The following is a 17362-nucleotide window of genomic DNA, read 5'->3' as shown; positions in this document are numbered from 1 at the left end:
TGGTGCAGAGAAGGGAAAGGGGGGACATGATAGAAATCTTCAAATATATCACATAGTACAGGAGGGAAATTTTCTTCAAAGGAAAATAAGTAATAAAACACAAGGACATGCACTAAAACTGGAGGGAGGTAGGTTCAGGGGAAATGTTAGAAAAAAATACTTCACAGAAAGGATAGTGGATAAGTGGAATAGCCTCCCCTCAGAGGTGGTAGAGGCTAAGACAGTAGAGCAATTTAAACATTCCTGGGATAGGCATATGAATATCGTAAAAAAAAAATAAGGATTAAAAACGGTTGAGATTACCTGAAGGATAAAAAAAAGGGGCAGACTAGATGGGCCAAATTGTTCTTATCTGCTGTCAAATTCTATGTTTCTAACATCCCTCTGCTACACAGTGTCTTATTTCTGCCTGTGCTTTGACTCTTAATACCCATTGCCAAGTCCATGTATTGTATGCTTGCAGGGTGAGTGCGTGTATGGGGGTGGATTTATTGTGTGCTTTTAGGGTGAGAGTGAGTGTGTGTATGGGGGTATATTTATTGTGAGCTTGCAGGGTGAGCGCGTGTGTAAGTGATGGATTTATTGTGTGTGTGTATGGGGGTGGATTTATTGTGAGCTTGCAGGGTGAGTGCGTGTGTAAGGGATGGATTTATTGTGTGTGTGTATGGGGGGTGGATTTATTTTGATATATTATGTGCTGACAGGGTGAGTGTGTGTGTGTGTAGTGGGTTTGGATTTATTGTGTACTTGCAGGGTAAGTCTGGGTGCGTAGAGGGTGAATACATTATGTGCAGGAAGGGTGTACATTATGATTTTGGCGCTCTGCTGTGTGGAATATTCTATAATAGTATATTATGAATTTGTGACACTGCTGTATATGGCATCTTATAAATTGGGAGCACTAATGCATGGCATATTATAAATTTGAGTTATTAATACCGCTTTCAGACCGAAAAATCCCCAAAACCCAGGTATTTCCCGGATACAAAAACCCGGGTAGAACTAGGCAGCAAGGGGCTGACCCCCTTTCACACAGGAGCAAAAACCCGGGTATTTCCCGTGTCGACCCCTTTCACACAGAAGCCGGATTTTTCCTGCAAAACTCTGTGTGTCATAAGAAAAGGACAGTTTTAAAGGCAATATAGGTGTGGCCACTGGGGACACTCAAAAGCGCTGGTTCCTACAGTAGATAAATGAAAATATAATATTTTTTGGTACTTTAACCAAGCTGCAGCCTCCTATTCAGAGGAATTGTGTACCTCTCAAAGAGCAAAATATATAGATGTTGGGCAACCAGTGAACTGGTATCCCTAGGTGGCGCTGCTTAGTCAAAGGACACAATTATTCATTCAAATCCATTGGAATAAGCATAAATTTATTTAAAAAATACAATTCATCATAAAAAACAACATTTACCTAAACACACATGACATACTACACATAACATACAATATCAGGTAATTAGGCGAAGCTGATAATTAGCTCTCTGAGGCTTAATTTTTCAGATTGAGTCATAACATAGAGGCAATTTCGAATGTTGAGGCTTATATAATTACCAGTCCCAAGGGCCGTTGGTAGTGATCAGATTTTTCACAGGTTTTATACTGCAATGTCCTATTGGACTTCCTCCCTTTATCTGAGCCAGATGTTAAATTGTAATCCTTTGGATGGTCAACCTTTAATGATAAAGGGACCGGCTCCAGGTGGTGTCCGTCCAATGGAACTTTCAAGCTGTTTACACAGTCAGTACCGTGTGTACACTCACTGCGGCGCTGGGCTGGATTGCTTCCGGGCTGCTATATGCGAGGCTCCCAAGTACGCGTTTCTCCGCCTGTCTACTCGGTCAGCGGCTTCATCAGCTGGGCACACAGAGATGAGATCATGAAAAGTGGGAGGTGTCTGCTCACTGCATTGCATTAAACATTGCATTAAATGGATCTCCTCATCTTTCCAATGTGCCATGGCCATTTAGGCACCAAGGGGCGCTGTAATGAGCAAGGCAGCTGCACTAGCGGGTTAGTTAGGCCCGGTAAAGACAAGAAAAAAACAGGGTGTCAGAACAAAGTTCTGTGGCAGCGCTGTGTGAAATATATATTGTAATACAATTAATTTAAGAAATTGGATGATCTGTACAAATGGTTTTATTAAATTGGACAAACTGTCCATATATAAAATGGATAAGTAGAAATAGCATGTACATACACTTATAAAAAATGCAACAATGAAAATGAAATAAAATATATAAAAACACTCTGCCTGCTGGATTTCATGTTGGTGTATACAAAATTACAGTTGATATTGGATATCCGATATAGTTACCAATCCTTGTGACAGGGCAATGTTCCAAATTTCAGAAATGAGGGATTTGGTCGATAGGGCCCCAATGGGCTGATGAAGATGGTGCAGATAGTACTGGACCGCACAGCCAGTGATGTTGGATCCTCTCTAGTTGGTGGCCTGGAGCGATGGGAAATGTTCCGTGGCCACTGGAGGTGTTTCCAAACGAGAGTTGTTGCTGATGGATGTTTTCGGTCTCGAGATGTACTTGTTAGGCTCCTGTACAGCTCCTGTACAGCCTAATGATAAGCCCGTCAGGGCCGGGGATGCCTCCCAAGACTGGGGAGGAGGGAATTTTTGGGGGTCCTCTCTGTGGGTGACCGTATCGGACAGTTGGAAGTGCGTCCACAGTCCCTGTGGAGGGATGGTTTTCTGGTAGTTCCCAATGAGGGATGGGACTTGGAATTGAGTCCAGTGATGGACAATACCAGCAAGGCAGAGTCCAATGAATAGTGGGGTCCCCAATAGGACTTGGGGATAGGTCCAATAATGGACAGTACCAGCAAGGCAGAGTCCAATGTATGGTGGGGTCCCCAACGCGTTTCGCTGCTTCCCACAATGCAGCTTTGTCAAGGATAATTTCATGGTCAGGCAAACTGCCTTATATACCCTTATAATTAATACAATAGATTGCACCTGGGTGCATAGATCATCCAATCTCATTGAAAACGTATCAAAAGGTATTGAATTTGAATAGGAGACAATAAACTATATATATATATATATATATATATATATATATATATATATATATATATATGGTAATCATGTTGAATTAAATAAATTATAAACACAATCAGAGAAATAACTTACATTTAGTCAGTTAATATGTTTATCTCGGTCACGTGATCGGAGGGGGTCCAATCATATATCACTGTGTGAAGGGTGCACACAGTATTATGGCACCGTTTCATCCTGGTGTGTGTGGTATTATGTCCCCACTTCCGGGCTACACGGGCAATGGGGACGCAAGATGCCGCCACACGCATCGCGCGTCACCCATGCGCCGTGTCTAGATAGTGTACGTTGCATACTAGTGACGTAATTGCGCGGCCGTCTGTGGCCTGCAGCTCCTGATCTAAACAGAGTTGCGGTCACGTGTCCCGCACTGTCATCATCACGTAAGCGTTATGTGGACGAATCGGGTATGATATGTGCTAGTGTTTGGTCATATGACCTGTTGCTATGCTACGTGGTAAACCTTGCAGGTTGTATTTACCAGATGTTAATAGATGTTCATATATATATGCGAGTGTATGCACCATGATCATATTTTAAAGGTGCATACAGTCTGTGTATTAAATGTTCACACATTATACGAAATATTCATGAATTTACATATATAAGGAGGTAATCGCTATATCATATAAGGAAATGGAAAATCCATGTATATATGCACATAATAGGAGGTTGAGGGGGAGAGAGAAAAAAGCGGAAGCAAGAAGATTGAATAATAAAAAAATACACAAAATGTATATATACATATATATGGGACCAGATGAAAATTAAATGGTTATATGAGTATATATGCAGAAGTGAACGCATATATTAATATAATCAATTGTTATTTTGTAATGCACTCAGCACTAAGCTATAAATTACCACTACATTCATACAGAGAATATATACATATTTACACCCTACATCACTATTTGTACATGGTACATTTGTATTCTTTCCTAACATTCTTTAAAGAAAGACAGTTTCTAAAAAGGGAGGGGAAAGAAGAGGGGAGAATATATTTTTTGTGGTTAGATTACCATATTAAGTTCTACTGCCTCATTGAGGCCAGAGGGATATATGGATCCTAATTGGTGCATCCAGAATATTTCCTGCCTACAGAGCTTTCTGAATCTATCGCCACCTCTCCTAGTGGTCTCTATATGTTCTATCCCAATGATCTTAAGGTCCCCTGGATCTCCTTTATGGAATTCTGAAAAGTGGCGTGATACACTATGGGTGGCCAGTTGTTTTACTACATTTCTCCGATGTTCCAAAAACCGGATACGTAATTTGCGAGTAGTGCGGCCAACATTAGGCCGCAACTACAAAGTAAAATGTAAATAATAAATGAAGAGTTACAGTTAATAAATCCATTAATTTTATATTCTTTATCCTTAATTTTTATTGTTTCTGTTTGTGTATGGGAGGTGTGAGAGCAGGTGATGCACTTATTTCCACCACATTTGAAAAAACCTTTTGGTTTCGGAGGAAGCCAGGAGAGTTCACGGTTACTTGAGGTGGGTTCGGAGATAGGTTTCAGAAAACTAGGTGCAAGTAGATTTTTCAAAGAGGCGTTCTTTTTGAAGACAAATATTGGTTCTTCTGGTAATGAATTGAGGAGGAGGGGATCCTGTTTAAGGATGTTGTAATTTTTCTTTATAATGGTTTTTATATCTGAACAATGGTTATGGTACGTAGCTATGTAAGCTAAGTCTCTTTTTATAGGGTTATTTATTTTGTCTTTGGGTTTGAGTAGTGCATTCAAACCCCAAATACATTTTAGATAAAGCTCTTGAAAATGTGAACTCACAGTGATATATGATTGGACCCCCTCCGATCACGTGACCGAGATAAACATATTAACTGACTAAATGTAAGTTATTTCTCTGATTGTGTTTATAATTTATTTAATTTAACATGATTACCATATATATATATATATATGCAGGGAAAAAAGCCGGCACTCCCTTTGCTTGAAGTTATATACAATACATATATATATATATATATATATATATATATATATATATATATATATATATATATATATATATATATATATATATATATATATATATATATATATATATATATATATATAGTTTATTGTCTCCTCTTCAAATTCAATACCTTTTGATACGTTTTCAATGAGATTGGATGATCTATGCACCCAGGTGCAATCTATTGTATTAATTATAAGGGTATATAAGGCAGTTTGCCTGACCATGAAATTATCCTTGACAAAGCTGCATTGTGGGAAGCAGCGAAACGCGTTGGGGACCCCACCATACATTGGACTCTGCCTTGCTGGTACTGTCCATTATTGGACCTATCCCCAAGTCCTATTGGGGACCCCACTATTCATTGGACTCTGCCTTGCTGGTATTGTCCATCACTGGACTCAATTCCAAGTCCCATCCCTCATTGGGAACTACCAGAAAACCATCCCTCCACAGGGACTGTGGACGCACTTCCAACTGTCCGATACGGTCACCCACAGAGAGGACCCCCAAAAATTCCCTCCTCCCCAGTCTTGGGAGGCTGTACAGGAGCCTAACAAGTACATCTCGAGACCGAAAACATCCATCAGCAACAACTCTCGTTTGGAAACACCTCCAGTGGCCACGGAACATTTCCCATCGCTCCAGGCCACCAACTAGAGAGGATCCAACATCACTGGCTGTGCGGTCCAGTACTATCTGCACCATCTTCATCAGCCCATTGGGGCCCTATCGACCAAATCCCTCATTTCTGAAATTTGGAACATTGCCCTGTCACCAGGATTGGTAACTATATCGGATATCCAATATCAACTGTAATTTTGTATACACCAACATGAAATCCAGCAGGCAGAGTGTTTTTATATATTTTATTTCATTTTCATTGTTGCATTTTTTATAAGTGTATGTACATGCTATTTCTACTTATCCATTTTATATATGGACAGTTTGTCCAATTTAATAAAACCATTTGTACAGATCATCCAATTTCTTAATTAATTGTATTACAATATATTCCACACAGCGCTGCCACAGAACTTTGTTCTGACACCCTGTTTTTTTCCATTTAGTGCTGCGCTGCACGCCACTGCCACTCCCGCTCAGCCAATCAGGGAAGCTGTAAAGATCAGCCAATCAGCATGATTTTTCAATAGTCGGGAGAAAAACACAGGTCGGTCCCTTTCACACAGCCGCAAACACGTGTCTGACACGGTAAAACCCAGGTAAATACCTGGGTCGAAGTCCCGAAACTTTAGACCCGTGTTGAACCTTTCAGACAGAATAAAAACCCGGGTCGACACGGCAAGAGCAGGGAAATTCCCGGGTCTTTTTTTCTGTCTGAAAGGAGTATTAGATGAAATGTTAAATAGGGCACTCAGAACACCCTTACACTGTATACAGGGCCGGTGCCAAGTTTCTAACAGACCTAACAACTATTGTTGGTGGTATCTGAATCTGCAGCTACACATAGGGTTATATTCAATTAAAGTCTGATCCATTGTGACATTCTTTTGTTGGAATTGATCCAACTTGGGCTTTAAGCAGCCAAATTCGATTTGGCTGCTGCTGCTCACCCGGCCAGTTCCGGGATTGGGTGAGCGTCACAGCGGTGGGATGGCACCAAGTGAGCTGCTCTCACTCAGCCCCGTGGCAGGACAGGTGACTGATGTGGGATCTGGCTGGAGGCTATCTGAAAAACTGCGGATGGTAACATGGCGGGTGTGGGGTGAGAGCTGCTGCTCACCCAGCGCCATCTTCCCTGCCTGATTATGACTTATTTTAAAGGTGGATTGGCAGATATTCCGCCAATCCACCTGGTTTCCGACAGGTCAAAGCATTCCGACCTGTCGGGAAAAACATAGCTTATTGAATATGTTGGAACCCCTACCGAACTATGCAAGTGGGAAATTGCCAACTTTCCGACAAGACAACCGTTCTGACAGCAATTGAATATAGTTGAGGAGGAGAAGATAATCCGCACAATCCAAATGTATGTTTTTGTAATAGTCAACTGTTCCCTATTTACTATATATCGCCACACATTCAGGCATTAGTATGTTAGAGGGAGGTGCTGCCCAGGAATTAATGCAAACATGTTTCAGAAGAAGAAAGAAAGAATTCCTACAAGGGGCACTCTAGATTGACATTTATACATTTATTTCAACAATCTGTTACCTGCAGTAAGTGTCCCAAGAAAAGATCGAATAAAATTTAACTTTTATTAGTTACATCTTCAAAAAGCCACAAAGTATATTAAGAACAATGTGAATAAAGTGACAAAAATTAATTAAAATGTAGCTGACCGTCGTGTGCGTGTATTTATTACAGTTCAGTGACTGTCTTGCAATTTGTGTGAAAATATTGATTGATTTAATTGAGTTCAGTTACATACAGTAATGTGGTGTAACCCTGTTAAACCAGAACAAAGCAGACAATTACTGGATTGTTACATATTATAGATTGTTGCAGTTATAGAATGTGTTGGACAGAAGAAAGGGGTGACTGCGCTGAATAGGTCAATTAAACACTTGTTGCCTAGTACAAAATACAATTTTAATCATAAAATATAAACAAATAAAGCATAAAATCACAAAATATACTCCACAATGATAGTAACCAATGATATGGCTATAGACCCAATATTGGGGGGAAGGTAAGGAGAAAAATAGTAAAAAAAATGTAGTAAAAATGGGTAGTGACTAACTTTAGTTGTCCGTATGGTACCGTATTAATGAACCAGCTGGTGTAGATATGATGCGGAGATCTTTTAAGTATCACTGGATTGCCTCACTGATTGGTGGCTGTAAGAACAGATGTCGAGAGTCCAATAGGTGGCCTTTTTTGGAGGATGTACCTCCCTGTAGTCTTTCGCGGCCCAATGATGTGAAAAAAGGGGGGGGGAACGTCCCCAGTACAAAGATGGTTTCCAATGTAAAGGACTTTTCAGAAGCTTTAAATGTCACTCCGCAGTATGATGGATAGCTTTAAAATGTCTCGGTCAGTATGTCCCAAGTAAATTAACCGACGCGTTTCGCTCCACTGGGGATCTTTTTCAAGTTTTTGCGCCTCCATTAGATAACTCTGGGCCTTATTCTGGTCGATGCGTAATTTTCTGAATTCTTTCGGATGGCGTTTTTCAGCCATCTGCGCATGCGTGGGCAACGCTATGCGCATGTGCCACGCAAGGTCTCCGTACTTGTTCTCACTAACACCGTACAGAAATGTGCACCGCATTCACTCGGGAGATATGGGCGTATTATGGGCGTCATTCGGAACTACACAGGGGCGTAGTTTCAAAGTGGGCTAAACTGGGCGTTAACATGGGCATACACGAGGGAGTGCACTAATTCTGGTATGCGTACATTCGGACTGAACAGCGACTGCAAACGAACCAAAAGGCAAGAAATATGCGGTGTCCATAAGCAAGTATTTCTTTGCGGACACCACTCGGTCATGCGCTATGCATTCGGATCGCACATTTAGTACTCCCGCACCTCAACCAATGTCACCTGAACACAATACAATCCACTCCTCTACTCATTACTCATTAATTACACTCTTTTCATTGCTTCAATTGGAAACCTTGCAGCTTAAATGGACCATTACAAAACACACAAAGCTATGCTGAAAGCCCAGCTGCATTTGTTAAACACATTTACACTGCAAGCAATGGACAGAACTTCCTATCACTAATATAAATATACATGTCACTTGTACATTTACCAATAAAACCACACATTTGGGGATCAAAATATAAATTTATTAAACTAAGGTCAAACATAAAATTGTAAAAGCATGTTTTTTGCCACATGCCACAAATTAAAGTTACCATACCAGGAATTAGGGAAATAAAAAATAAAGTTACAAATGTATTATTTGCATACATAGCCACAGCAGAATCATTAGGAACACATCAGGTGGCTTCATAAGAAAAGTATAGCACCAACACTTCAAGTACAGCAGACAGTAATGGCAGCCAAAAGAGGCCAACAGAGGAACCAAACACAGCATTCGAACCGAGGGCAAATGTGGGTACCCTGTGCAGGGGATTGGTTTGCACACAGGAGGCTGACACACACACACACAGCAAAATGAAATATTTGGGAAGACATAAGAGTGGAGATTAATGTGGACACAAGTTCATGTGCGGGGCTTTTTGGCCATGAAAGGGCCCTTGCCACGTGCAGCAGCAGCTCCTCGCCCACGGCCACGTTGGGATGGTGGGGCAGGTGGGCCAGATGATGGTGAAGGGGTGGATGCTCTTCCCCTTCTGCCAGCAGGGAATGCTGGTGGTGGGAAAGCACCAGAGACGGCTGCCAATAGGGCCCTATTGGTGGTAACTAGGTCTTGGAGGAGGTCATTCATCCGGCAGGATTGATCTGCCAGCACCCGCAGGCTGGCAGCTACGGACTGCTGGGTGCTGACAAGAACCATCATGACCTCCTCCGTCCTACGCAGCCGCTCTGATGCTATCTCTCCCTGCTGGTGAATCTGGCCAAGCATCTCCACCCACCTGTCCACATCCTGTGTGGCCGGTGGCTGCTGCTGCTGCACATGTCTGGCAGTGGTGGCAGGTGGCACAGACTCCTCCACCTCCTGAAGACTTGCATGACCAAACGGCAGGGATGCTGGTGAAAGAGAAAATTACAATTACAACACATTCCTTGAAAATTAGTACAAACTACTTATGCCATGCCAAACAATTACCTTCTACATAAGCAGCAAAGACTTCCGCTGGGGCCTCGCTATCCATGTTGCTCACCCCCCGGATCTCCTCAATGGCTATACAGCCAGCAGCCATCTCTTCCAGGGGGGTGAGCTTCAGTTTTGCTGGCATGGGGCCAGCCCCAGAGGTTTGGCTGTGGTCCCGCCGTTTGGTCAGCTTCTTCTTCAGGTGGGTTTTGAAGTCGTGCCACCTGCAAGCAAAGTTCTCATATTAATACATGTCACCCCTGACGTTTGATGTAGCATGCATTGTAATCTGCTACAGATTTCAACGTGTGCTTCATTCTACATAACTTACATTATGTTAAAGTATAAACACAACACTTAGAACAAACATTCCCATTCAGCCTCCAATAAATATAGAATAAGAGACATGCCAATCATGTCTCTTGCTCCTAGCAACGTGACCGACCATTCACCAACTCCATCTAACATATAATACAAACATTACTGGTCTACTTCTGCACAAATGTAGCACACTTTAACTTGCCTCTTCTTCACATGCTCCCTCTCATGAACTTGTGGAGCTACCACATTAATCTCTGCGGTTTTGTCATCCCAAATCTTCCATTTCCTGGTGTGTGTCAGCTTCTCCTGTGGACACTCTATCCAATCCCTTGCACGGGGTACCAGAATGGCAAGCTCCTGCGGTTCGAATGCCATGTTCCTGGTGTCTGGATCCTCTGTTGGGCTCTTTTGGCCATGCCCACGGCCACCTGTCGCTGTACCTGAAGTGCTGGCCATGCTACTATCTTGGGAAGCCACCTGCTGTGTCCCCAATGATTCTGCTGAGGCAGAAGATGGGCCAGCTGCCTGCTCTCCTCCAAATGCCTGTTGTTGGAGGGGCACATAGGAGGTGCTGGAGTCCAGGCGTTCCATGAGGATTTGGGAGTCTTGCTCTCCGTCAGAATGAGAGCCAGCCATGTTTGCAACACCATTTTGTGGTTGTAGCACACCTTTTATATACTATTTCTGTCAGTGGCGTACTTCAGCCACACCCTGTGTTTTTTTGCGGCAGCGTTCCGTACGGCAGCGTACGCCGTGCTGTTTGTGCGGAGCATAGGCCACGCCCATAGTAGAGGCAATTCGATTTATCAAAACCTGACGTACCTTCAAAGTCTAATTTAGGTGAAATGTTGTAATGTTTTCTAAATTGACCACCTCCAACGTTATAAAATCATAAATGCTATCTGTGAATGTTCATTAGTACTTTGCTATTGTTGTGAATGCAGCGGCGTAAGTAGCATAGCACCCATACCAAATCATCCGTCAGCTGTGGACATAATTACCACATGGTTTCAAAAACCATTCCACTGGCACAACTGCTACAGTCAATGATGTTTTATGACTAGCGGGACCTCCAAGTGGCTTTCGCAATGTCCAGCACTGCCAGACGCTGCAGGGTCCCGGTGGCTTCTCAGTAGCCTAGTTAGTAGGGAAGCATCTTGTGTAACTCTGGCCACATACACACCTCTCACTCAGATGCCCACATACACACCACTCACTAAGACGTGCGCACTCACATACACACCTCTCATTTAGATGCCCACATACACACCACTCACTAAGATGTGCGCACGCACATTCACACCTCTCACTCATGCATGCACACACATAAACACCTCTCATACAGATGCGTGCATACAACCATAATTAAATGCACACACAAACACCTTATTCACAGATGCTCACACACACATGCCTTATTCACACAGATGCTCACACACACATGCCTTATTCACACAGATGCTCACACACACATGCCTTATTCACACAGATGCTCACACACACATGCCTTTTTCACTCAGATGCACACACATACACACAACTTTTACTTAAAAATACACACACACACACCTATATTAATTAAACAAAAACATTCTAAAAAAAAAAATACACACAAACACTCCACACAAAAATGCTTAAACATCCTATTGCTGCCAACATTTAATACCCCCACCCCACATGTGCCACACACACAGTGCAGCAACAGCGCTGCAGTGCCTACCTGCAGGCTGCAGCGATCTCCCCATAATGGAGCAAAAGTCGTCTCCACAGTCCGGGACAGCTCTCAGCCTTGGAGGAGCTCCCCCTGGTGTCAGCCAGCTGCCGACTCACACTGTCTGTGTGAAAATGAATACAAGGAGGCAGCTGGCGTGACACAGCTCCTCCGTCTGATGACAAATATTTTCAACTGCGGGGATGGATCGGCGGCCAGTGGGAGGCAATGGAGAAGCGCCCCCTTAAGACAAAAAGCCCGGCGGCAAGCGACTCCATTGCCTCCCGCAGTTCCGCCACTGTGTGAATGTACAACAAATGTAAGTAACCCAATCCATTTTGAAATCCACCCCCACAAGTCATGCAATAGTCATCACTGATGTCATGCATAACACATGTGATGGGCCTATAAATAGTGGTTTGATGCTAGATTCATTTGTCTCCAGATCTGTATTGTGGCCGGGTCTAAGGTAAGTTCTCCCATGGTCATTGTAGAGATGATATACATTAACAATGTAAGGGTAATAATGTATGCAATATTGAATTCTTTTCTCAAGAAAATATTATATTTGTTTATTAATTACATCAAATTTAAAGGTGACATTTAGTGTGTTTTATTTGTGTATGTCAAAGTGCACAGTGCATACTGTGGGATAGATTCAGTGGTATGAAGAATGTGATTAGTTGTATAGTTATAAAAATTATGATGCATTATTATGCAAATGTGCAAATTGACATTAGCATTTTGTTAAGGGTATAGATGATGAATACATTCATACAACAATCAATATGACTATCTTCTATCTGATGATAAAATGCAGATTAGAGTACATTATCCATAAACAATAGTTCTAACAAACATTTTTGGAGGAATAAATGGAAAAGGAAATACTTACCGTTTAAACGTCACCAAGTTTATATTTCAAGCTGTTTAAAATAAAGTCTAGACTATTGATTGTCTTTGTCTTTGCAGAATATCTTCAATTGCTGAAAAGGTATAAATATGAAGGACAGAGAAACCGTGGCAATAAGTTTCTATTCCACTACGACCGTGAATGGCAACACAACAGTAGTTAAAGGTACAGGTACTTCCTTGCCAAATGTGGGAGTCATGACCTCATCGGGTGTTGCACCTAAGCAAACTACCTTTGGCTTATCCTCATCCCAACACTTCCTGGCAAGCATGCAACTTCAGAGGCTCAATAATCAGTATCATGGAGCTGCAGACATACAGCACTGGACTTTAAATACCCAACTACCACTCGCTGGCGGTGCTGGACTGCTTGATTTGGATCGGGTGGATGAGGAGGTCCTTACTTCTCTGGTTTTGGAGATGGGTCTGGACAGGGCTAATGAGCTTCCCGAACTCTGGCTGGGACAAAATGAATTTGAATTTGCATCAGAACAGATTCTGACATCAGAGAAATAAATAGCACAGCTACATTTCTTGGAAATATTGACGTTCTTTAAAACTAATATACAATATATTCAGCAATAGATCTAAAATACATATTTATATTTTCAGAAGATTATTTAAAGCATCGATTTAATAATGCTTCATTGTATACAAAAGCCACCATTTCTTTGACAATGTAGTTAGCCCTCTGGGCTAAAAAAAAATAAGCATTTTTCTAATTGAATTTCAATATGTGCTATAGTTAATGGCTTCTCAAAAACCTCCTTACAGGTCTGCTGTCTGACTACAGAGTCATACTTAACCTCTAGTCTGTAGAGTGAGTTGGTTATTATCAGTGTACATCAATTCTGGAATATATATCATAAATAAAGTAGGCCTATTTACCAAGCAGCAGATGTTGAGCATAATCTTTGTTTTACAGCATGTATTGCTAATTGTAAAATGACAAATATGGTTCTTTATGGAATTAGCGATGCTGTAACATTCCTTGCAAAAGTAACTTTGCAGAACTGGATTATGTGACTGCATACAATCAGTAATCATTAGTGTTGTCTATAAATCCATCATAACCTGATTGTATTTCAGTTTTAATCATCCCAATATATTGTAACAGATTGTACTTTAAATACACAACTTTTTCGTTGCCAACTTTATTGCTGAGTGCTCTTCCTCAGTTTGCTTATACCTATAAGTCATACAGCAGCCTCTCTATACCTTGCACCGCTAACCTCTTTTGCACCTACTGAATCTGTGTAACTGCTGAAACCTTGGCTAACTTTAGAACCTTCTAGCGCAGTGGTTCTCAACCTTGGTTCTCAAGTACCCCCAAAAGTGCATGTTTTTCAGGTCACCTGGCAGGTGCACAGGTGCATTCATTATTTACCAACACATCTTAAAAGATCCACAGGTGGAACTAATTATTTAATCTGTGTGAAGACCTGCAAAACATGAACTGTTAGGGGTACTTGAGGGCCGAGGTCGAAAACACTGTTCTACAGGGACGTGCAGGCAGGGGAGGCAGAGCCTCCCCTGTCATAACTAATAAAAAAAATTACAAAGATGATATTTATAACACATATGCTGTTTTAGAAATATCTTATTTGTTGTTTTCTTTAATTAGTTATGAGGTGGGACACTGTGGGGATGCTGGGCGGCAGTGGGAGCTATGCCTCCCGCTGACAATTGAAAACTGCCCTGCAGCTGGGGGCGGGCATAACCCGCACGGAGAAAAGAGGCTGAGAAGCCCATTGAAATTGCATGGGGAAGCGGCATCTACTCCTATGCCTCAATGACAGGGACGGATGCCCCTGTCACTGAGACAGATATGATAGGACAGCGGAGCAGGCTGTCACTCACTGATAGCCTGTATCCGCTGTCCATGGGCTGCACAGTGTCAGTGTCTGCAGGCAGGGACAGCATCAGCATGTAAGTGTTTAGTTAACACGCTGCACTGCATTACACACACACAGACACTATTATATTAAAAAAATGTGTCCCCCCCCCACAAACACACTGATTTTTTTATTTATTTTATCCTCAGCACACACACTTATTTTATTTAATTTCAGCACTGGCAGGTGTAGGGACATGCTGTAATCGGCGGGGTGGTAGCGGTGCCCGGCGGGAATTTAGTCTGCCCACCTGCACCAGGCTGCTACCACCGCTCTGCCCCCCCCCCCCCGCAGCCCGGCGCATCTCTGGCCCCCCCCCCCCCAGCCCGGCGCGGTAGCGGGCATTAGATAAAGCTATTATCGGCGGCGGGCATCTCGTGAGTCTGCGCCCCCCGCAGCCCGGCGCTTCTCTGCCCGCCCCCCCCCCCCCCCCCCCCGCTGTCCGGCGTGGCTGCGGGCATTAAAGATATAATCAGCGCCGGCGTGGAAGTGGGCGGCGGGCATCTCATGTGAGTCTGCCCCCCGCGCAGCCCGGCGCTTCTCTGCCCCCCCCGCTGCCCGGCGTGGCTGTGGGCATTAAAGATATAATCGGCGCCGGCGGGGTAGTGGGCGGCGGGCATCTCAAGTGAGTCTGCCCCCCGCTGCCCGGTGCTTCTCTGCACCTCACTGCCCAGCGCGGCTATTAAAGCTATAATCAGCGCCGGCGGGGTAGTGGGCAGCGGGCATCTCATATGAGTCTGCCCCCTGCTGCCCGCCGCATCTCTGCCCCCCCCCCCCCCCGCTGCCGGCGTGGCTGCGGGCATTAAAGATATAATCTGCGCCAGCGGGGTAGTGGGCGGCGGGCATCTCATGTGAGTCTGCCCTCACTGCCCGGTGCTTCTCTGCACCCCGCTGCCCAGCGCGGCTATTAAAGCTATAATCAGCGCCGGCGGGGTAGTGGGCAGCGGGCATCTCATGTGAGTCTGCCCCCTGCTGCCCGCCGCATCTCTGCCCCCCCCCCCCCGCTGCCGGCGTGGCTGCGGGCATTAAAGATATAATCTGCGCCAGCGGGGTAGTGGGCGGCGGGCATCTCATGTGAGTCTGCCCCCCGCTTCTCTGCCCCCTTGTTGCCCGGTGCTTCTCTGCCCCCCTGCTGCCCGGCGCGGCTATTAAAGCTATAATCAGCACCGGCGGGGTAGTGGGCGGCGGGCATCTCATGTGAGTCTGCCCCCCGCTGCCCGGCGCATCTCTACCCCCCCCCCCCCCCGATGCCCGGCACATCTCTGACCCCCCCCGCTGCCCGGCGTGGCTGCGGGCATTAAAGGTATAATCAGCGCCTCATGTCCGGCGCATCTCTGCCCCCCCTCTCGCAGCTGCGGTAGCAGGCATCGGTGACAGCGGGGGCTGTTATCGGCGGGGTGGTAGCAGCGCACCATATCATCTGCAGGCTGCTACTACCCCCCACAGCCGGGCACCAAAATCATTCCCTCCGGCTGCATGTGGTCCCTGTCAGGGCAGGTGCCGGGGGATTTTTAAGTTCTCTTCCCCGCATGTGATGCGGGGAAGAGCCAAGGCAGGGAGGACCATGCTAGTGGCTTGATAATATATAGATAGTAATTAGTTATCCTAGTTGCACTACAAGTCCCAGCATGGTTAGTCAGTTGCTGGGACTTGTAGTGCAAGGGTAACGCTAATTACTATTTATATATCGGGCATAGAAGTGGCGGCATCTGATTCTGGACTACAGTAATATTTAAAATTTAAAAATGGCCGCCAGGAGCCAATCAGAGTGCCGAAAATCTTGGCTCCACCCCCTCATACAGTTTTATAAGAGCCAGCGTGAGCCAGCAGCAGTCAGTCTGCCTGCAGGAATGGAGCAGAGAAGAGCTTCTGAAGAAAGAAGACTCCAGGAGTCTAGTGGGCGGTGGCTACCAGATGAAGATGCTGGAAGCCCTGGCACAGCGGCAGCCATGCAAAAGAGCTTATTGGCTGCCGCCCGCCAGGTGAAGACGCCGGAAGCCCTGGCACGGCGGCGGCCGCGCAGAAGAGCTTATTGGCTGCCGCCTGCCAGGTGAAGACGCTGTGTGTTAATAAAATTTTACTTTACACTGTGTGGGTGTTTTTATTGGTGTATTGGTTCTGCTGTGGATCTACAAGTCCCATTAATGCCCTGTATGCTGGGATTTGTGGTTCCCCAAGTCCCTGCATACAGGGAAAGGTTTGCTGTGATTTGTTGTTCCGCAGCAGAACCCAATACCTTTACACTTATTTTATCAGCCCGGTGTCCACCGCCCTGGGACATTGGGGACAGCCCCGTGCTTCAGCCCAGGATGGGGGAAGCCTGGGGGTGGGGGACCCCTTTATTGGGGGGATCCCCACTCCCCCAGGTACCCATCCAGGGCTGACCAGCCAGGGTGATCATGCTATGGCTGGGGGACCTTGCATAAAAAGTGTCCCCCAGCTGTGGCATGACACTGCTGGCTGGTGGAGCCCGGTGCTGGTTCCAAGATACAGGGGACCCCCAATTTTTGTCCCCCGTATTTTTTGGGACCAGGACCAGAGCCTGCTGCTAGTTTCTTAAATATGGGGGAACCCCACAATTTTTTTCCCCTGTATTTGGGGAACCAGGACTGGCTCGCTGAGCCCGGGGCTGGTTATGCACAGGAGGGGGGACCCTACACATTTTTTTGTTTTGTTTTGTGCACACTTTTCTAGACAGAACCATGCACAGATCTCAATTAACTGTTCATGATTCTGTCAAAGTCGCCAGACTGGACCTGGTGTATTTTGCG

General features: G+C 44.7%; 1 protein-coding gene across 2 annotated transcripts in view; it reads left to right on the top strand.

The window, feature by feature from the left end:
* HDAC8 (histone deacetylase 8) overlaps nucleotides 1-13001 on the top strand; it is a 206189-nt gene extending 193188 nt beyond the window's left edge. Inside the window, exon 9 of one of the 2 annotated variants that reach the window (XM_083159074.1) lies at nucleotides 12757-13001. In XM_083159074.1, the coding sequence (XP_083015200.1) occupies nucleotides 12757-12860 (104 nt within the window). In that variant the 3' untranslated portion in view covers nucleotides 12861-13001. The remainder of the gene's footprint in view (nucleotides 1-12756) is intronic. The other variant, XM_083159072.1, reaches the window with a different exon arrangement.
* The last annotated feature ends 4361 nt before the right edge of the window (nucleotides 13002-17362 follow it).

The sequence above is a fragment of the Crinia signifera genome, chromosome 9, assembly GCF_055691185.1.
Source record: "Crinia signifera chromosome 9, ASM5569118v1, whole genome shotgun sequence".
Taxonomy (NCBI): domain Eukaryota; kingdom Metazoa; phylum Chordata; class Amphibia; order Anura; family Myobatrachidae; genus Crinia; species Crinia signifera.
This window is presented reverse-complemented; position numbering and strand designations above follow the sequence as displayed.